Source organism: Gymnoscopelus microlampas (genome assembly GCF_963454915.1).
Source record: "Gymnoscopelus microlampas genome assembly, chromosome: 18".
Taxonomy (NCBI): Eukaryota; Metazoa; Chordata; class Actinopteri; order Myctophiformes; family Myctophidae; genus Gymnoscopelus; species Gymnoscopelus microlampas.
Window position 1 is genome coordinate 30,114,834 of NC_139955.1, and position 23,466 is coordinate 30,138,299.

At 39.4% G+C, this 23,466-nt stretch overlaps 1 protein-coding gene across 2 annotated transcripts; it reads left to right on the forward strand.

Moving 5' to 3' along the window:
* Nucleotides 1–1,474: 1,474 nt before the first annotated feature.
* On the forward strand, nt 1,475–14,932 carry LOC311033631 (LON peptidase N-terminal domain and RING finger protein 3-like). Of its 2 annotated transcripts, none has more exons than XM_084041224.1 (13): nt 1,475–2,274; nt 6,031–6,149; nt 6,335–6,454; nt 6,744–6,941; nt 7,120–7,318; nt 7,550–7,634; nt 7,876–7,990; nt 8,230–8,351; nt 9,237–9,395; nt 9,696–9,873; nt 10,081–10,230; nt 10,425–11,946; nt 12,090–14,932. In XM_084041224.1, the coding sequence occupies exons 1-12, from the start codon at nt 1,548–1,550 to the stop codon at nt 10,581–10,583; spliced, it is 2,331 nt and encodes a 776-aa protein (XP_083897350.1). In that variant the 5' UTR covers nt 1,475–1,547; the 3' UTR covers nt 10,584–11,946; nt 12,090–14,932. The 2 variants fall into 2 exon arrangements, with proteins under 2 accessions (XP_083897350.1, XP_083897351.1); XM_084041225.1 differs by having other exon boundaries at nt 9,711–9,873.
* Nucleotides 14,933–23,466: the final 8,534 nt, after the last annotated feature.

Below are 23,466 nucleotides of genomic sequence, written 5' to 3' on the forward strand. Positions count from 1 at the left end.
TATTTATTTATTTTTAAACTAGCCAATTATTTTTACCCTCTTTTCTCCCAATTTATCTGTTATGCCAATTAATTCCTCCCACTGCTTACCACTTCTTACCACTCGTTTTACTCCTGCTCAACATTACCCACTGACAGGTGCCGCCTCAGCCCATAGGAGTACATGTAGTGACAAATATGATACTCCCCACCTGGCCTCTTTTGCCCAAACATAGGCCTATTGTGTTCGTATAGATGCTTGGCCAAGCTTGATTCACTGTGATGAATTCGAAGTCGCAAACTCTTAAACTCTGCAGTTTTGGGCATGTAGCCTACTTTACCCCTACACCACGAGCGCTCTCGGAAAAGCTTCATTACACAACCCTGAGTATGCCACCTAGCCTGGCGGAGATATGCTCTCTGTAATGCACTCCTTTTATTGGGTCCTTGGGCATAAAGTGCTGTTTTTACACTATTGTATAATACTTAATACTATTGTTAATTTATTACACAATGCATTTATTATTACTCCTGACTACATCTACAGGATGCATTTAACAGTTTGGTATGGCTCCTTTGGAATCATTGTGCAGACTTCACCAAGTTACAATTATCATTGTAACATGTTCAATGGCAGTCAGTTTTACAAGTTGACACTCCATTGTCCCCCCCCCAGGCAGAAAATAATTATCAGCGCTCTAAAAATAATTAACTGATGGTAATTTTACTGATTCCGATAGTAACAGAATCCATCGAAAAATATTTTTAATCAATTATTTGGTATTTCAATACTGACCTATCTAATATTGGAATGATTGCAAACATGATTGCAGCCCAACTCGTTTGCAATGGTTTTAGAAAACCTTATGCCCATATGCAACAGCATGCCAAAAATCAGAAACTTGTCACCAAGAGCCAAATCTTTACGAGTTCCCTCCCAGCTACAATGAGTATTTAACTATTATCAATCAACAAGGGAGAAATAGTGGCGTGTCCTAAACACCTCTGCCCTAAATAAATGGTTAAACGTAGCCCCAGATCAGTCTGCTAACCGAGTGTGACTGATCTATGGCTGTGTATTTGGAATACATAACATGTATGTAATATCACAGAGACATTCTAGGGCTAGGTTAGGCTATGCAACTTAATCATCAGTAGCCTGAGTCAGACAGGCGACATTACATATCGTCCCTTTTCCCCTGCGGTTCAAAGGACACAATGAGTGGACACTTAACTGAGGCTCTGGTATAACTGGTCTGGGAGAGGGGACCGGGTCGCAAGTCAGCCTGACCTAGTACCATTCTTCCTCCTCAGTCCCCAGCCCCTCTGACTGACCCGTCACTGAAACTGTTACATGAACGATTGTTTTGTAACACTTTTACGAAACTCGTCCAATGAGAACAGCTGGGCGATATCACATGACTTTTATATAACGTTTTTTTTTCCTCCCCTGCTCTCCACTGTCTTGTGCCTTATCCATTGAGAATGTGTAGCCTAGTATCTGGGCGATAAAGCTGCATGACACCTATTATATGGCTCCCTCCGAAACAGACGTAAAAATGTTATGGCATGGGTTTAATATCGAGCAGTTATCCGCCACATAGAGGAGGAGGGGGGCAGATTCCAGGCGAGCCATTATTCGCTATGGGGACAGAGAGCGAGAGCATGCTGCAGCTCGCAGCGGAGGCATTTCAGGCAGAAAACTTCGACCTCGCCGCGGACATTTACGAGTGCCAGCTGGGAGCGTTGCCGGGGAACGCAGCGAGCCGCCGACTGGCGCTGATGGTGAAGCTGGCGGACGCCCTGGCGTTCGGGGGCAAACTCACCGAGGCGTTCGGCGTCTACAGACAAGCGTCCGAAATAGAGAGGCTGGGACCCGAGCATTTGGGAAAGCTCGTAGAGTACCTGACGGAGAGGGTCCGGAGGAGAGAGGGACGGGAGAGTAATACTCGCCCGAACAATGACTATGGCACTGGTTCGGGCTGCGCCGATTTCTCGTGTCGGATCTGCCTGAGCTTTCTGTGCGAGCCGGTGACTTTAACGTGCGGACACTGCTTCTGCAAGAAGTGCCTGGAGAGGGAGAAGCCCCAGAGCTGCAGGGAGTGCGGCTCCAGCTCCATCAAGCTGACGGACGCGCTAAACGGTTACAGAGTGAACGTGGTGCTCAGCAGCCTGCTCACCAAGTGGTTCCCCCTCCAGGCCCACGCCGTGAGGCTCAGACGGCAGGGGAACGGGCTCTATGCTGATAGGAAGATGGAAGCGGCTCTGGAGAAATATAACCAAGCAATATTAATAGGTAGGATGATGGCATGGTCAGCTATTATACAACAAGTATGTCTCATCATGGGCCAATATGGAATTAGGCTCATTTGCGTCTGGTGTGTTAATATCCAGTTGATTGATGCATAGTGTATGACTGTGTATCAAATATTGTACTCTTACTCCACTACAATTATTTGACAACTTTAGTTAGTTAGGCTACTTTGTAGATTATACAATTACAATCATTACACAACATACACTAACCACTTCAGCCCTATATACATTTAGGCCATTTGAAAATAGCAGATATACAAGCTCACAATGCCTCAGTCACATCATCACATGGCATTGTTTGCGTGTAGATCTACAATTTTCTTTATTTCTTTAGATCTACAAGATTCTTTATACATTCTATACATTAGAAAACTTGGGCAATGGGACATTCTGCATAATGAGTAGGCCCTACTTTCTATTTTTGGTACTTCAAGTATATTTTTATGCAAATACTTTTGAACTTTTACAAGTACATCTTTAATTCCGGACTTTACCTTGTAACAGAGTACTTCTACATTGCAGTATTGATACTTTCACTTTATTTAAAAAAAAATAGTACTTTTTCCACCACTGCTTGATGGTCGGGACAGCTATTACGTTATTATTTAAGCATATGGTGTAAAGAAAACTATGACTATCCAAAGACAAGCATATTCATACAATGTAGGCCTACGTCTGGATGGTCATACACTAGGCTTAATAGGCTATATTTTAGTTTTTCCATTGCTGGTATTTATTATTTAATTTTTAACGATTTTATTCTATGTTCTATTCTATGTGGGCGTTTTAGGGAAAATTGCGCTTGCGTAAGGCATCATGCCATGCCATTAATCACATAGGCTATATAAGTCTATCACATTATGGAGTTGGAGTGACTGAGTTCCATTCCATTCCATAAGCATGGATGTAACCCCCACCCGGCCCGTGTTGGATAAGAGGGTCATGTCGGCTGAGCTCCGTTACGTTACCAAACATTGCGTAAGAAGCGCGTCTCCCCCTCCCACGTTGTATAACATAAACAATGTGAATGTAGGTCAAGGGTATTACTGTAGGTCACTCACCATCACACGCACACACACACACACACACTGGTTGGACGGCATGTTTGGAACCCCATGCATACAAGAAAGTTTCGTTTGAATGTGGTTATGGTTTAGTTTTGACAGTTGTCTCTGCTGTGCAAACAGATGCATGTCATGGGTTGATTTAGTTTGGTTTGAGCGTTTGACCTAGGTTTGTTTTAACTTGAGTTATGTACTAGGCTATGCACTTGTGTTTGAGTAGGCTAATCAGACCAACAGTCAAAAACCTAAGCAGCTACTTTAGTTACAAGATAGCCTTGGAAAAAAAATACATCTATGATAGTCTATGGTAGTCTTGATCCAAGGCTAATTACAAGATATGTAATGAGTTTGTTCGGTTAATAAATTAAAACAGTAGTCTGCATTATTTAACTTTACATTTGACACATGTAGGCCTAATTATCATTCAAACTAGTGAAGTTACTCGCTGTTCAGCGAGTTTTAAGCATAAAAGGTTTTGATGCATTATTAAGAGTGTACATGTTCAGAAAAACGTCTTTGGATGAATTAATATTTAAAGAAGGATGAATAGAATTTTTGATTGCTATACACCATTGGCCATGGTGCTGAAAGTACAAAGAGTAACTTTAAAATAAGCTACAGCTATCGATTATTATCTAAAGCGATTATTTTATCGATTACTTTTTTGATTAATTGAATAATCGAGAGGCACAATTGTTTATTATCATTTATTTTAATAGGCCTATATCATTGAATCCACACAAAAAAAATCTAATTTATTTGTGTTATCGATAAAGCGATTCATTATTTAAAGACATTAACAAACAATATAGGATGTATTTTCAGTATACTGTAAGTGTAACTGTTTGTGCATAGTCAAATGAACATTATCTGTAAGTAGGCCTACTCAAGATTAATGGAAATTGCTTATTTGAAATTCAAATTCATTTGTTATAAAAAAATATATATAATCAATTAAATTGATTCGATCGATTTGCGGTTGTAGGCAGAATAATCATACTCAGTTTGTGTTGCAGGGGTGCCGAATAGGAATGTAAATAGGAATCAAAACTTAGGAAAAAACAACCCTAAACCCCAGGCCTACAGGGCTCCTAAAAGACGGTTTGTAATGGCGTGGCTTAATCTATTGAAATTCGCTTTAGTAAATGTTGGCGGCCTAAACTGCTACACAGTATATGGAAGATTGGTATGGGCCAATGGCAAAAGTATTTTGTACTTGTAAAATATGTCTTGTGCTTGTAAATTATGGTTTGTACATTTCAAACACAAAATGACTTGTGTTTGTAACTGGTTTGTCTTTGTACTTTGCCAGTTGAACCTGTAAACATTATGTTTTATTTGTGGATAGGATTTGTGAACAGAAAATGTACAAATTACGTGCAACAATCCCTCTATACTAGACAAGCACACAGCTTACAGGCAGACTTTTTTACACTATCTGTATGGAGACTTGGAGAGCCAATCATTGAAGGCATTTTCAACCATAGATATATACACGTGGATACTGCATTGGCCGCTCCTAATGTACAGTATGTATGCCTCATTATAGGCGCTATGCATAACTGTAGTAAATAGCAAATCATTAAGTTGACATTCATCATAACTTTTACATAGATTCAGATACATACTGTAATTAATTTCAACAAACTCATAATCGGAAATGCACAGTCTTGGCACAGTGTTTGCTAGAGTGTGGTGGTGAGGGAATAGGTCAATAAGCGTATTAATTGGTAGCTTGCACATTGACTGACTATATTGATGATTCTGTTTACTTGGATTAGCAATCAGGGCCCCCTCTACCCACAAATCACCATAATTATCTTTTGACCTACATCATCAAGTAGGGTTACTGTACAGTATATATTCCTACCAGCGTGATTCAAATTATTATTCAACTAAAGAAATTCAGAAAATCATCGGAAACAGCCATGTCTCCTTCTTCCCATAGGCCTATCTATGACATTTGCATACTTTTTCATTGTTATGAAACCTGGAATGTGGGTGACCTTGATAATGCTGCATGGTTTTATAAGGCTGCAATGCACAGACCTATATGTTCTGTGTGTACACACACACACACACACACACACACACACACACACACACACACACACACACACACACACACACACACACACACACACACACACACACACACACACACACACTCCAGATTTTTACGGAGTAAGAAACTAATATACCCGATGTTCACACTGATGGTATATGTACTGCAATGCACAGACCTAGCTATGTACACACACACACACACACACACACACACACACACACACACACACACACACACACACACAATATATATATTATTTGAATAGAGATTATCATATAACGAAGCGATAAAGTGATGTAATTATTTTTCGAAATTATTTCTGTGTGAATAAAATCATGTGAATATTCAGTTGTTTATTCGCACCTGTTGTGTAAGGACCTATACTAGAAAAAATGGCCCGATTTTCAAACTGATGGTATGTACAGTAGTAGTACTTTACAGCATCAGTTCAATTTAAGATTCACTAGCAACATTATTATAATAATTATTCCATTATGACTTTGCCAGGTTTGTGTAACATGATTATGTTGTCAACAGTAATAGCCAGTGGAGAATATTGCTTAAATCTGGACATCTCTCATATAGTCTTTACTGTGCTCCCCAGCTCCTAGAGACCACATCCTATTCAGTAACCGTTCTCAGATCCACTCCAGTCTAAGGCACTATGATCAGGCTCTTCGAGATGCAGAAACCACCTGCACACTCATGCCCCAATGGTCTACGGTATGAATGGAAGATTGATTCATTCCTTTGTATTTCTTATTCTTTGCATACTTTCCTTCCATGTCTTTCACTTGGTAACAATACTTATGTTTTTTCTAAGTGCTATACAAATAAAGCGGTAGTTATACGATTTTAGCAAACATCACGAATAAATAAAGTTAATATTTTTCACCATTGTTCTGCAGGGTCATGTCCGTAAGGCTCAGGCACTGGTGTCTTTGGGGAGATCTGAGGAAGCTCTGAGAGAATACCTTATCTCTCTCTCCATAGAGCCCTCCAGATTGGCCAGGAGTGAGGCTTACAAGGTAAACATCGACAATAATAATGATTTCTTTTTTTAAAGTCCATTAAGATTCAACAACAAGAATGTGAAATTCAGATATGGTTAAAACACTTTACAGCCATCCAGCCTTCACCGGCTTTCCATTATATAATCAAATTATAATTAGCAAATGACAATACAAGTGAAGATTTAATATAGTCAAATGATGTTGATGATATGGCCAGTGGTACCATATTGGGTAGGAAATACATGCAGTGTCATGAGAATATACTTCCTCTGTTCTCTTCTCATTTTTCCTTGCTCGTTTTCAGCTCCTCAGTGACCTCCTGACTCCTCTGACACACCATGTTCCGGAGCGAGTGTTAGACTATTCCAGCTTGCTGTCTTCCAGAATGCACATCAAAAACAACATGGCCGCACACACAGCTTGTCTTCCGTCCACACGTGTTCAACACAAAGCCTTACACACAGCCTCCCCCTACACTACGGCACCTCTTAAGTCTTCACAGGTGAGAAACTCCTGCCCATCTTCTTGCAGTTAAAGTGTCTTGTATCTACAAGCTAGATATATGTGAGAATTTGTTGACATGAGAGAAGATGCTCATACTCATCCTCCATGTTCTCCACTTCTTGACATGAGAGAAGATGCTCATACTCATCCTCCATGTTCTTCACTTCTTCCTGCAGTCCCTCAATACAAGCAAATCCTCATCTGAGTTCAACCTCCTTGCCTCCCCTCCTGCGCTCAAGCACCAAGAGGTGAGAGATCAGGGCGAGGCGCAAGCCGGGTGGCTAGAACGAGGTTTCCTCCCCAAACGGAAAAGAAAGAGCGGAGAGGAAGAAGACGGAGGAGAGAAGAATGACGGCTGTAAGAGATCCAAGCTTGGTGAGCAGAACACGCTGCATGTGCAGATATGCATGTCTTCAAATACATGAGCAGCCATACAGACAAGACATATGGTATATAGAGATACAGCCAGATAAATAACCAGGCATCTGCTCAATTAAATTGTATATCCTATTCATAACTGTTTACATTTAAAACACAAATTGCGTAGTGGACCTTAACTAGTGTTACTGTATGTGTTAATATATTCAAACATTTCTCTTAATACAGAGTCAGCAGAGGTGTGTGGTTCACAGAGCTCTGTGGTGGCAGACCTAATTGACCCCACAGATCTGGAATGTTCTCTCTGTATGAGGTAAGGGATTATTAAATAAAAATTAGCTAAATCCAATGTTGGTCCTTGTTGGGGTGCTGTCTAATCCCACATTAAGGCCAAGATGGGACAGATTACACAAAACGTTATTGGTTAAACTGTAGTGGACTTCTGTGTGTGTGTGTGTGCGTATAGATGTGTAGCATTTAGAGGTGTGCAAATGTATCACCACACGTTTTGCCCGATATTGTTTGTCATGTTAATATGTTTGTCTCCTGCACAGGCTTTTCTATGAACCAGTTACTACTCCGTGTGGTCACACCTTCTGTCTTCAGTGTCTAGAGAGATGTCTGGACCACAACCCAAAATGCCCTCTCTGCAAAGAAGAACTCTCTGAGGTAGCAACAGCACTCTAATTGTTTATTTCTTGCTCCAGTCTTCCTCACACACACACACACACACACACACACACACACACACACACACACACACACACACACACACACACACACACACACACACACACACACACACACACACACACACACACACACACACACACACAAAAGTATTATCATCCTTTTCCATCTATCTCGTATTTATATTTTCTCTTCCTTTTCACCCTCTATCTCTTCAGTATCTGGCACAGAGGCAATACTTTAAGACAGTTCTGATGGAGAACCTGATCGCTAAATATGTCCCCTCAGAAATGATGGACAGACAGAAGATTAACCTGGAGGAACTGGCTGAACTCTCAAAGTGAGGATATTTCTTTTTGTTTATTTCCCCCTCTTTTATTAAAAAAAGAAAAGGAAAAAAAACCCTGATATAATGCTGTCCTCACATTGTGACACCCACACACTTCATTCCCAAAGAAAATCTTTGGTAGCAAAGAACAGCATAGTGTTATGCACCCATGTACAAACAACTACAGTTTGACACACGCACACACGTGTGCGTGTGTCAAACTCCGTCATGGTATTAGGGTGCGTCTCTCCCGAGCTGCTATTCGACCCACTAACCTAATCCTGATCACGTGTCTGTCCTACTGACACACTGACCTAAGGTTATTCAACCAATTATGTAACATTAAACCGCGTGACTCCAAGAGGCAGCTGTCTTTGTTAAACTTTACATCTGTGGAAGATTTTCTTGTAATGATCTACACAGTATGTCATTTTAATATTTGATGCAAAAATCTGTTACTATAAATTACTACATGTCAAGGAACTGGAAATGGAGAGGGATTATCAATGGTTACTAGGAACATGCAGACATGTTGGTGTGGCAACAAGAGGGGAGATAGTGACATTTGTCTCTGATCTTTGCAAAACATTCATACACGGTATGTGTGTGTGTATATATATATATATCGTCTCCCAAAACTGTTACTTTTCAGGATTCAAATAAAAAAATAGCATAAGTAGAAACTTTTACATCTGCTACTTTTGATGCTTTTGTGTGACGCTGTAGTATGCTCAAGTAGGGCATTCATTTATGAAAAAAACACAAAAGGTTAGAATATGGAGATAGGAGGTTTCTGCCCGACAGCGACGAGATGTTCCTAGATGTTCCTAGTTTTGAGTGTTTCAGTACATTGAATGCATTGAGTACAAAAACTACATTCCATTTTGTTCTTCCCAGTCTAAACAAGAATGTGCCTATCTTCGTGTGCACCATGGCCTTCCCCACCGTGCCCTGTCCCCTGCATATCTTTGAGCCGTGCTACAGACTGATGATACGGCGATGCATGGAGACAGGAACCAAGTGCTTTGGCATGTGTCTGGGAGACGACCTCAAAGGGTAAGGATCAAGGGAAGCGCGGGGGTACTGCGTGTGCTTGAATATGTGTATGCTTTGAAGCCTCTTTTGTGAGTGAATTTGTAAAGGTGTGTGTGTGTGTGTGTGTGAGAGAGAGAGAGAGTGCTTTGAAGTTTCTCATTTGTGTATGTTTTGGTTAGAGTTGTTCCGATACGCAAGTTATGGGTATTGGGAAGGGAAAAAAATGTATCAGTAGGCTACATCACTAGTTTTGGTTTTCCCGAGTGTATGGTCAAATATGAGAGTCAAGTATTCTTACCACACCGTACCTGTCTCAACCAGAAAAATTACCCCCAGGTTTGCGAGCTACGGATGCCTGCTGGAGATCCGGGACGTTGAGTTCTTTTCCGATGGTCGCTCGGTGGTGGACACAATCGGCAGACGGCGGTTCAAGGTCATTCAGCACCACCAGAGAGATGGATACAACACTGCAGACATAGAATACCTGGAAGACATTAAGGTACTTAATGAGTGTGGGGAGAAGAAATAGAGGGATGATGAATGGATGGAAGATTGTAAAGATGTAGATAGCAGAAGGGAGGGAAAGGCAAATACAACAGATAATGCAGAACATGATGCAACAGGTGCTGCAGATGTATAATGTAACATTTTATACAGGGTGTGAACCCCATTTAAATGACTGATGTTTCGTTCCTGATTGTGTTAGGTGGACGGTGTAGCAGAGCAGGAGTTGCAGTCTCTTCATGATGCAGTGTACGATCAGGCATTGATTTGGGTCAACTCCCTCAAGAAAGAGCAAAAGGAACGCATCGTAGGACACTTTGGGCCCATGCCGGAGAAAGACTCAAAACCACAGGTACAAAGTTCATCTCTTTTTCTCTCTCTTGTCATTTACTCTTTCCTCCCCACCAGAACCCCATCTCTCCTGTGGTGTCAGTAGCATTTGTGGTTACTTGCCGTCTGCTTAATTAGATCAATTGATTCGAGAAATCTCCTCTCCTTCATTGTAGTTTCTTATCTCTCCCTCTCCCACTCTCTCTCACTCTCTAGACGAGTCCTAACGGTCCATCATGGTGCTGGTGGTTACTAGCCGTCCTTCCGTTGGAGGGTCGAGCCCAGCTTCCGTTCCTGGCCCTCACCTCCCTAAAGGACCGTCTCTGCGGTATCCGTAGGGTGCTGCTCTTCATGGCTTGCAGTAAACACCGGTGACATGTGCTCAACACACGTGTTTATGCCCGGCCACCACCTCCGCCAAACTAGCAGGCGCAGTAACCTTCCTAACACACATCCAACACCCTTCATTGTCCTTTCTTTTGGGGCACCAAGAGAGAACACTTTTGATATGCATTTTACAGTATTTGAAAGGTATTCAACTCCCACCTGGGAAATGCAGTAGCCTACCTAACTTCCAATACTTCCTAACTTACCAGACTGTCAGTACTTTTGAGCATCCCCCCATATACCAAATAATACTGTGATGCAGTTAACTTCACAGCAGCTGAACAAAGCAGCTGAAATAGTTCATAATATTCAGCTTGAGGAAGCGACTTATCCCACATCATCCACTTGTTTCTAAAGCCCCCCTCCAGACAATTTATTTCTTTGAGCCTAATTTTCTCCCTTAACGGCGAATGGTTATGGTTATTCAAATGGTATGGCACGCCACTATGGCAACCAATCAGGCAGACTCTGTAGATTCTCACAAAGGTGATGTAAAATACACAGAGACCTTACAATATAAAATGAAATAAAATCCAAAATGACAGTCTAGATTCGACAACCAACTAGCCATCCACTGTGCAACAATGCCTCCGAACAATGGGATCGGGATCGTCATATATCATTTTCATAAGCCAAATACTGTTTCAAGTGGAGCTTAAAATGGTGAACTTTGCACTCAAAATGCACTATTGGAATCAATGTATAGCACTACATGGCTCTGGAAAACATTGTAACAGTTGAAAAACACAACTAATTACTGGAGGGGGACTTTAAAGCATGTCCCAAATCAGCCTGTTAGTCTGTCAGTGTGGATGTACTGTACATTCTGTGATAGACCAAAGGATCGGTTTGCCTCAGTGTGAAAATGCAGTTTCTGATCAGAACATTGAGGATATGTCTGTCTGACATAATACATCTACCTTTTTCTATTATTTTATTTTTTACCAATTTACAGTAACCTTTGATCATTATCGATGCTGAAAAATGTTCTGTCTTCCTTCCTTACTTCCCTCCATTTGTCTCCCTCTCCTGCGAGTACTAGAGTGCAAAAATGTATGCACTGATTTTTTATGAGTGTGCTTTAACGCTCTTCACATTTCCTTCTTTGTTTTGTGTTTGTACTGTATGTGTGCGCACGCAGTTATTCTTTTTTTTATTTTGAACTGTGTGTGAATGCAGCGATCTGTTGTTTACATTTCACGAAGCGAGAAAAAGGTATTATTATTTCCACAGGCTTTTATCGGTGACACAGGTTATAGTACTAGGCCACTTCAGCCTGATGCAGAGCCATCATTATAAAGACATTGTCCAGAGTTGTGCTACAGGCAGAAGCATGTTCTGTAAGGTAACAGTCTTCCACGCCGACATCTCGCCACTCCAACTAGTGGCTTCCGCGTGCGGTTAGGGTTAGGGTGAGGGTTAGGTATAGGGTTCGTTAACGTCGGAAAGGCGACATGTCGGAAAGCCGCCATGTAACCGTTCTGTAACCAGAAGGTCCCACATTTAAATCCCTCCTGCCAGCATGTATGCATCAACAGTAAACATGCTGAATATCAAAGTCAATTTAATGAAATATACAAAATTAGAATTTTAGGAAATAAGGAAGTAAAATGTGGGTAATAGCTGGCATGAACCAATGAACTTATTTTGAAGAAGGTTATACAATTGTAATATTATTAAGGCCTTGCTAATATGTGAAGGTTCTTTGATATGATGGCTCTACATTGTACGCATAAGAAGTTGTTGAGGCTTGCCTTCATAAGAGGAAAACCTTTCCTTTTCTATGTTTTGAGTGTTACATATTTATATGTCCATCAGGTTCTTTGTTTTTTTATAATTTCAATTTCATATTTTTATTCTATTTATGGTCACATTGATCTCCTTATTTTATATGGAACATATGAGTTAAGGGGAATAGTTATGTTATAAATTAAATGCATACAAACGTTAAATGAGATTATTTTGTACTGAATTGGCCAAAGTCATGTGATCCATCCTTTAAATCAAGGGTGGAGACTTTCCCTGTGACATTTTGTCAATATGTTGTTGACATTGTCTCATTGAGCAAATTACAAGCAAATTACAATAAATACTACCATATACTATACATTTAGAATCACATTAAGAATTGTATAATTGTGAGATGAAAGATGGGTATGGAACTAAAGCACCCTGAACGTTTATATGGGGTCAGTTTAGTATTTGTCCCAATCATTTTAGTATATATTTATATTAGACTTTGGGACAGGCATGTCAGTCGCAACCCAGTACTAAACCTCTGAAAACATGGACATATTCAGTACTTAATATTGGAGCACTTAACTTTGTGTTTGATTTGTCTTTGCATTCCACTGAATGAACACAAAATGTGCTAATTACTCTGCACTTTTTTTACGTGCAAACAAAATGTACTATGCCGTTTTGTTAAGTTAGGATCACAATTCAGAAGTATCTCAATCTTAAAGAGTTAAGATAGCAAAGTGGATTTGAACAGATTCCAAAGCAATAACTCCATAAATAGTTATTATAGACAGTAAAATGTATACTAAAATAATAGAATAATGCTTTTTAACAGGAAATTCACAAGAAGCAATATACATTGCATAACCAATTGTTTTTGAAAAGGGAAAACTAATTTACCAGTGGTAAAGCTTAACTGTGTCTGCAACATCAAGGTACTGTATATAGAGTAGTATACACCTATTACAGAATCAGAGCCAGCAATGTTCCTGGGTGTTCTGAAGTAAAGTTAAAGAGAAAATTAAAATAAAACAATTGTGTTTTCCCTTGATTTATGAAGTAATTTGAACATTACCCATTTCCAAAATGTTTACAGGAGAACAGAAAAAACATAGATAAAGAACATCTGTCCTCTGGTTCTATTATTTGTAACTTATATATTTTTTCCATATCATGTGTGACAAAACTAGTGCCTTAAGTTGGATTTTCTTCCTATTTCCATCTTTACTTTGAAACTACAGTAGTGTGAGATCTCCAAATATCATCTTAGGTCTATGGTCATGATACATTCTATGTACGACGAGCTGTTGCAAAACATGAATGGTTGAACTTCTTCCTAGAGCCTGATTTTATTTATGATCCTTGGGATCATATTTTGGCATCATTGTTTTGGTAACAGCTCATTAACATAGACACCAAATTTACATTCACCAGAATTACATAGGCCTGCAAATAAGTGACCTTAGATGCTACGATGCTAATTGGAAAATGCAACCCAGGTGATAAGCTATGATACAACTGGTCTGCAAGTATCTGCAATAACCACAACAGAGATTTGACTCATGGGTTGGATCCTAAAAAGGTCAAGACGAGTCTAAGTTGATTTACAGACAGTATAATGTAACAGTAAAAGAGCTGATGTAATTTGTGGATGTACCAATTCTCCAATTTTGCCTAAAAACAAGACCTTTATAGCTTCCTGTGCAATGTCAGTAGGCCTACTTGGAGACTCCATATTTGGGTAAAATTGGGTACATGCATACAGACAAAAATGTTCTATAGCATATTCCCTTCACACGTCATGCAAAGCACACTGTATGCATGTGTGAAGGAAGTGAGTTATTCCAGTAGACCTCTTCTTGACCTTCTAAAATTCAACGTTTGACCTTGTGAGCTACACAAGTACATCTACCTCGCACCTCCACCTAGGGCTCTTCCACAAAAAGAGAGAAAATGATTTTTGCTGTTTTGTCTTTTTTTTTTTTTTGCTGTTGTATCTGTAAGATGCTCAAGTCTTATTTAAGATATTCTCACTGTCCTGCAGAAACATTCTTGTATTTCCCAAAAGTCCACTTTTCATAAAGCATGCCGGCATTACTGTATTGAAGGATGTACTCCCGTTAGGATGGCAGTAACCGTCTGAGGTTGTCCTCAGAACAATAATTCAAGATTAGGTTCTCTGTTTGACTGGGGTTAAAAAAAGAAACCAACCGTAGGCAGTGCTAGACCTGTTAGAGTGCGTATTGGAGAACCACGGTGAGATATAACAAGAAAACAACTAGGTATTTCTATTTTGGATATCTTTGGATTCTCTTGACTCTTTGAATATCTTCTCACACTAGCACTGTTTCCTCCTGAAGTCAGACTTAAATAGCATCATCGAAATGACACAGCCGGCCATTTCATTCCTCCGCGCGTCACCAGCCAAGTGCTGCTCATGCTTTCAAATATGGGAAATCAGGTCAATAACTATTTTGCCAAGACCTGCTTTGTTTTGGTGGTTGTACAACACTAGCCTCTAACACAGTCTGTGCAGTTACACAACATCAATGAATGTACTATGTCTCAACGTCTCTCTGATTCTCTTTACATGTATGTTCACGACAGTCAATTTATAGTATGCTCAAATGTTTTCAAAGATCAACAACTATGTGAATAAAACACGGTTTCTGTTCTTTATCCTGCACATGTATGAGTTTCTTTTATTTACCTTGTTGGTCAACATTGGCAAGGTTGTGTCTAGCAGTTACAAATTAGTTTGCAGCATTGATGTTGACATTTTTCAGTCTGGGCTGGGACCTACAGTTGGTCTCCCAAGCAGCCAATGGGTTTTAAATGGAACATTCTAAATATAGTCAGTTATCTGCTGTAGCGACTGCATGATGGTCTCAAGAAGAGGTGAGCTTGATCTAACAGAGGAGAGCAAGATTATGCAAACACTAACCAGCCAGAGTGTTAATGTTGGGCAAATGAGCTGTCAGCAAACGTAGGAAATGTTCCTGACAAAAGGATCAATATCCCCCAAAAGCTATATCCAACACAGGCCGAATCCTCTTTTGCATAAAAAATAAAACATAGACAACTATTGGTCTTATAAGATTGAGGTGGCCAATGTGCTTGTAGAAAAATAATGACTTAGATGTTCCTCTCAAAAACCTTGTTTTTGTATCTCACACTGCATTTCACATTCCACATGTTGTGGTGTGAGCCAAGAGATCGCCAGGTAGTGTTAGCAGATGGCACAATTACTATACACACACCCAATCACCTAAGCACAGTCTGATCTCATTGTGTATTAAATCCTGCATAAACACAAAGATTGCTCACTATAGAGAACAGGGTAGCACTTTACAATAATGACCCGTTATAAAGCATTTATAAACGTTTATAAGTAGTTTGTAAACTATTAACAAATCATTAACAACCTGTTTGTTGACATTCGTAAATGATTACTAAAACCTTTATAACTACAGTTACAAATCATTTGTAAAGTATTAGTAAGTAGTGAACTATTCATGAATAAGCCATTTATATACATCTGTAAAAGATTATTAAATCATTTGTAACAACCCATTCTAAAGCATTTATAAACGTTTATAAGCAGTTTGTAGACTATTAACAAATCATTAACAACCTGTTTATTGACATTCGTAAATGATTACTAAAACCTTTATAACTACAGTTACAAATCATTTGTAAAGTATTAGTAAGTAGTGAACTATTCATGAATAAGCCATTTATATACATCTGTAAAAGATTATTAAATCATTTGTAACGACCCATTTTAAAGCATTTATAAACGTTTATGAGCAGTTTGTAGACTATTAACAAATCATTAACAACCTGTTTATTGACATTCGTAAATGATTACTAAAACCTTTATAACTACGGTTACAAATCATCTATAAAGGTATTAGTAACTATTCATGAATAAGCCATGTATAATACATCTGTAAATGATTATTAAATCATTTGTAACTGATGTTACATAATATATACAAGCTATTGGTAGCTTGTTCATGTTTAACATATGCTTTGTTAAACATTCCTAAAGTATCTATAAATCCTTAGTACATGTTATTATGTGCCCTATAGTAAAGTGAAGACAGTTCATAATTTACAACTGTCTGTTAATGTGTTTGTTCATGTTTAACATGCTTTGTAAAACATTCCTAAAATATCTATAAATCCTTTGTACATGTTATTATGTGCCCTACAATAAAGTGAAGACAGTTCATCATTTATGCCTGTCTGTTAATGTGGACTTTCTCCTTACCTGTTGCAAACTACCTGGCTTTCATGAATGCAGACACCAAACAATTACTAGAATGATCATTCATGTTAAGCAAATGATGCGTAAGACATTCGTAAAGAGTATGTAAACCATTTGTGGTGTTAGGGACCAAAAAAGTCACTACAAAGTACTACCAATCAACTCTAAATTGCCTGAAACGTACTCCTAACAGGTTTTTGGGGGGACGATTTTGGCCTCCACACTTAGTGATTATTTCGGATTTAACTTTCGTTTCGGTGGTGACCAACTTTCGTTTCGTTAGTTTGATTACAAAATGTAAGTGGTGTAAAAAATAATCTGACTATACTAAGTTGTTATTTGTTTGTTTAAGTCAGGCTATACTCTACTCAGAGTCATAAGTTTACAAAATGTACTAAAGTACAGTTTGTCTTCATCACTGAAAATAACGTACAAGTTTGTCTTCATCACTGAAAATAACGTACATGTAAACTGATGTCATGTGCAGTTGGGGTGAAAAAACACAACCATTTCACTCCTAATAATACCTATTTGATTTGACATCCTGACTTGCTGCTGTAGCTGAGGCTTGAACCTGTTACCTGCGGCTCACTAGTCAGTGACTCTATCCATTCACTTACAGCTGTTTCCTTGGAATCTGCGGTTCTGAAACGTTTTGTTGTCAACCCCCCAAATTGACATGTATTTGGGCAGTGGACCCCAATGTGAAAAGATGTAGTGTCAGGGCCCCCCATGAAAAAGATTTATATTTATGCTGTAACACATTTTTTTAAAGTTATTTGTCTTGTTTGTTGTTCAAGTCAAAGCACCAGGAAGGCTGTACTTGTCAGCCATCTGTTAGCTCAATGGGTTGAGACGCAGTATTCATGATCCAGAGGCCATGAGTTCAAATCCCATTGATGTCTTTCCTATGATTCTTTCCTTTGCAGACTGGCTTCCAGAAGATCAACTGAAAAGTACCAGGAAGGCTATATTTGTCATCCAACTGTTAGCTCAATGGGTTGAGACGCAGTTTACATGATCCAGAGGCCATGAGTTCAAATCCCATTGATGTCTTTCCTATGATTCTTTCCTTTGCAGACTGGCTTCCAGAAGATCAACTGAAAATTACCAGGAAGGCTGTACTTGTCAGCCATCTGTTAGCTCAATGGGTTGAGACGCAGTATTCATGATCCAGAGGCCATGAGTTCAAATCCCATTGATGTCTTTCCTATGATTCTTTCCTTTGCAGACTGGCTTCCAGAAGATCAACTGAAGACTACCAGGAAGGCTGTACTTGTCAGCCATCTGTTAGCTCAATGGGTTGAGACGCAGTATTCATGATCCAGAGGCCATGAGTTCAAATCCCATTGATGTCTTTCCTATGATTCTTTCCTTTGCAGACTGGCTTCCAGAAGATCAACTGAAAACTACCAGGAAGGCTGTACTTGTCAGCCATCTGTTAACTCAATGGGTTGAGACGCAGTATACATGATCCAGAGGCCATGAGTTAAAATCCCACTGGTGTCTTTACTGTGATGCTTCCCTTTGCAGACTAACTTCTAGAAAAACAAGTTAAAACCACCAGAAAACCTGTAACTCTCAGCCAACAGCATAGCTCAACTGGTAGAGCGTCTGTCCAATGACTTGACTTGACTTGAGTGGGTTCGATTCCCACTCGAGTCAAGTGTCCCCGGTAACTTGGGGCAACGGATAAATTGACTGATATCCTTAGTGATGCTTCCCTTTGCAGACTAACTTCTAGAAAAACAAGTTAAAACCACCAGAAAACCTGTAACTCTCAGCCAACAGCATAGCTCAACTGGTAGAGCGTTTGTCCAATAACATGACTTGACTTGACTTGACTTGAGTGGGTTCGATTCCCACTTGAGTCAAGTCAAGTCAAGTCATGTTATTGGACAAACGCTCTACCAGTTGAGCTATGCTGTTGGCTGAGAGTTACAGGTTTTCTGGTGGTTTTAACTTGTTTTTCTAGAAGTTAGTCTGCAAAGGGAAGCATCACTAAGGATATCAGTCAATTTATCCGTTGCCCCAAGTTACCGGGGACACTTGACTCGAGTGGGAATCTAACCCACTCAAGTCAAGTCAAGTCATGTTATTGGACAAACGCTCTACCAGTTGAGCTATGCTGTTGGCTGAGAGTTACAGGTTTTCTGGTGGTTTTAGCTTGTTTTTCTAGAAGTTAGTCTGCAAAAGGAAGCATCACTAAGGATATCAGTCAATTTATCCGTTGCCCCAAGTTACCGGGGACACTTGACTCGAGTGGGAATCTAACCCACTCAAGTCAAGTCATGTTATTGGACAGACGCTCTACCAGTTGAGCTATGCTGTTGGCTGAGAGTTACAGGTTTTCTGGTGGTTTTAACTTGTTTTTCTAGAAGTTAGTCTGCAAAGGGAAGCATCACAGTAAAGACACCAGTGGGATTTGAACTCATGGCCTCTGGATCATGTATACTGCGTCTCAACCCATTGAGTTAACAGATGGCTGTCAAGTACAGCCTTCCTGGTAGTTTTCAGTTGATCTTCTGGAAGCCAGTCTGCAAAGGAAAGAATCATAGGAAAGACATCAATGGGATTTGAACTCATGGCCTCTGGATCATGAATACTGCGTCTCAACCCATTGAGCTAACAGATGGCTGACAAGTACAGCCTTCCTGGTAGTCTTCAGTTGATCTTCTGGAAGCCAGTCTGCAAAGGAAAGAATCATAGGAAAGACATCAATGGGATTTGAACTCATGGCCTCTGGATCATGAATACTGCGTCTCAACCCATTGAGCTAACAGATGGCTGACAAGTACAGCCTTCCTGGTAATTTTCAGTTGATCTTCTGGAAGCCAGTCTGCAAAGGAAAGAATCATAGGAAAGACATCAATGGGATTTGAACTCATGGCCTCTGGATCATGTATACTGCGTCTCAACCCATTGAGCTAACAGTTGGATGACAAATATAGCCTTCCTGGTACTTTTGAGTTGATCTTCTGGAAGCCAGTCTGCAAAGGAAAGAATCATAGGAAAGACATCAATGGGATTTGAACTCATGGCCTCTGAATCATGAATACTGCGTCTCAACCCATTGAGCTAACAGATGGCTGACAAGTACAGCCTTCCTGGTAGTCTTCAGTTGATCTTCTGGAAGCCAGTCTGCAAAGGAAAGAATCATAGGAAAGACATCAATGGGATTTGAACTCATGGCCTCTGGATCATGAATACTGCGTCTCAACCCATTGAGCTAACAGATGGCTGACAAGTACAGCCTTCCTGGTAATTTTCAGTTGATCTTCTGGAAGCCAGTCTGCAAAGGAAAGAATCATAGGAAAGACATCAATGGGATTTGAACTCATGGCCTCTGGATCATGTATACTGCGTCTCAACCCATTGAGCTAACAGTTGGATGACAAATATAGCCTTCCTGGTACTTTTCAGTTGATCTTCTGGAAGCCAGTCTGCAAAGGAAAGAATCATAGGAAAGACATCAATGGGATTTGAACTCATGGCCTCTGGATCATGAATACTGCGTCTCAACCCATTGAGCTAACAGATGGCTGACAAGTACAGCCTTCCTGGTGCTTTGACTTGAACAACAAACAAGACAAATAACTTTAAAAAAATGTGTTACAGCATAAATATAAATCTTTTTCATGGGGGGCCCTGACACTACATCTTTTCACATTGGGGTCCACTGCCCAAATACATGTCAATTTGGGGGTTGACAACAAAACGTTTCAGAACCGCAGATTCCAAGGAAACAGCTGTAGGTGAATGGATAGAGTCACTGACTAGTGAGCCGCAGGTAACAGGTTCAAGCCTTAGCTACAGCAGCAAGTCAGGATGTCAAATCAAATAGGTATTATTAGGAGTGAAATGGTTGTGTTTCTTCACCCCAACTGCACATGACATCAGTTTACATGTACGTTATTTTCAGTGATGAAGACAAACTGTACTTTAATACATTTTGTAAACTTATGACTCTGAGTAGAGTATAGCCTGACTTAAACAAACAAATAACAACTTAGTATAGTCAATTATTTTTTACACAACTTACATTTTGTAATCAAACTACCGAAACGAAAGTTGGTCACCACCGAAACGAAAGTTAAATCCGAAATAATCACTAAGTGTGGAGGCCAAAATCGTCCCCCCAAAAACCTGTTAGGAGTACGTTTCAGGCAATTTAGAGTTGATTGGTAGTACTTTGTAGTGACTTTTTTGGTCCCTAACACCACAAATGGTTTACATACTCTTTACGAATGTCTTACGCATCATTTGCTTAACATGAATGATCATTCTAGTAATTGTTTGGTGTCTGCATTCATGAAAGCCAGGTAGTTTGCAACAGGTAAGGAGAAAGTCCACATTAACAGACAGGCATAAATGATGAACTGTCTTCACTTTATTGTAGGGCACATAATAACATGTACAAAGAATTTATAGATATTTTAGGAATGTTTTACAAAGCATGTTAAACATGAACAAACACATTAACAGACAGTTGTAAATGATGAACTGTCGTCACTTTACTATAGGGCACATAATAACATGTACTAAGGATTTATAGATACTTTAGGAATGTTTAACAAAGCATATGTTAAACATGAACAAGCTACCAATAGCTTGTATATATTATGTAACATCAGTTACAAATGATTTAATAATCATTTACAGATGTATTATACATGGCTTATTCATGAATAGTTACTAATACTTTACAAATGATTTGTAACTGTAGTTATAAAGGTTTTAGTAATCATTTACGAATGTCAACAAACAGGTTGTTAATGATTTGTTAATAGTCTACAAACTACTTATAAACGTTTATAAATGCTTTATAACGGGTCATTATTGTAAAGTGCTACCGAGAACAGTCACAGGACCCTAAGGGGACCTGGTGTTGTTGTCTTTATGTTTTAAACTTTCTTATTAATAATCTTATTGGGTGTTAGGCTATGTGAAGAATAGAAGACTACACTTAATGTTTTATAAAGCTGAGCAGAGTGGCTTGCTGTTGTCTCCTGTAACCTCATTTTACACTTGTTGTGCACACAATTATATAAGGCTTATTAACCTCTGCCGCCTCTGCACATGCACACAAAAACACATGTATAGACACTGGCACATACACACACACATTAGGAAGAAAAGTTTAAAACACGCATGCCTGCGTACAGTATGAGTTGGTAAAATGACCAGAGGCTGATTGTAACTAAAGAGCACCATAACATTAATGATTCAGGCAGTGCCGAGTGCGAGTGGCACAAACTGACCTGCCGTCTCAAAGGATGTGTTTTTTTTTTTAGATAGAATAAATAACGATGCAGTGAGCAGGCCAAAACAACAACTAAAGAAAACATTATTCATTCTCTCTCTAGTTAATCCATCTTAATATATAGTATACTTTATTGTCCTAGAGCTTTTAAACCACTAAAGCCCTATTTTCAAACATTTACCTCACTCTGTTATAGGTAGGAGTAGCTGTACTTTACAGCAGTGTACAGACTCACTCAGTACAGTTAACAATATCAGTTTGAGAAGGAAACAGTGTGTATCTGCACACGTCCAAAATACCACAAGTATTGACTGAATAATAAACACTTATATTAGTCAAATATAAGATTTAATTTAAACATAAAAGGTCATATATCAAGTCTAGATTATCTAATCCTCCAATGCTTTTCCACCTCAGCATAATGTCTCCAGCTTTTCACATCATTGCTCCAATCAGCCAACTCACTCTCCTCACTCCCTCTTTTTGGCTCTGTCCATCTCTTGATATTTTGCCCTCCATTTGTCTCCCTCTTTGTCTCAATCTCCCCTTACTCTCTCTTTAGCCCTCACCCTGACTGCCTTCTCCACTATATTTCTTACACACACTTTTCTGCCAAGTTGGTTGGTTATATAAACTGTAAATGAGAAGGTCAGTGGCCAGCCACCATGGCTATGGATACCTGGCACACTTACAAGTAAAAAAAAATCTCTCTCTCTCTCTCTCTCTCTCTCTCTCTCTCTCTCTCTCTCTCTCTCTCTCTCTCTCTCTCTCTCTCTCTCTCTCTCTCTCTCTCTCTCTCTCGCCAAACTTGTAGCTCTTTCAGAAGTAGGGCAGTGGCGTTGTTACCTAACTCACCCAGAAAAGACATCTGGAGTTGAAGTAAGTCTCACTGATTACAGGCTCCCTGCACACACATCCACTATAAACACAAAAAAGACCAGGCAACGTCTGTTCGCTTTATTTGCGTACACAAATGCCTACATAATATAGCCATATGTCACAAGCAGAAACACCCATACAGTGGTGGAGAGTAACTAAGTACATTTACTTGAGTACTGTATACAATTATTTGACTATCTGTACTTTACTTGAGTATTGAATTTGTTTTGATACTTATTTCACACCACTACATTTCTAGGAAGGAATAAAAGTACATTATGAATCAACCACTCAAGCATCTGGCTTTAACTTAAGTGCTTAAGTGTGGTAACTAACTATTGATGATTTCTTGTAAGGAATATTCTTCTACCTAAATGAATAATCATATTCACACTGAAAATAAAATATATCTGGCATCAGTACTTGGTTAAAGTGCCAATACACACACCAACTAAACACTCGGCAGAAACATGAAAATCAAGAGTAAGAAGGCTGCTTATTTAAAAGGACCTTCAAGTTAGAAGGCAAGGAAACCATTATATGTAATTATGACCTACTTTTGTTTTCTAGGTTGCGACTAGTTCTGCTTGACATACTTTTCTTTTTCTTTTTCTTCTTCTTCTTTTTTTTACAGTCCACACCCCCAGTAAAATCCTCAGTGTTCATTTAAATCTGAGTGTACAAATGGACCCAAATTAACCTTAATTTTCCAAAGC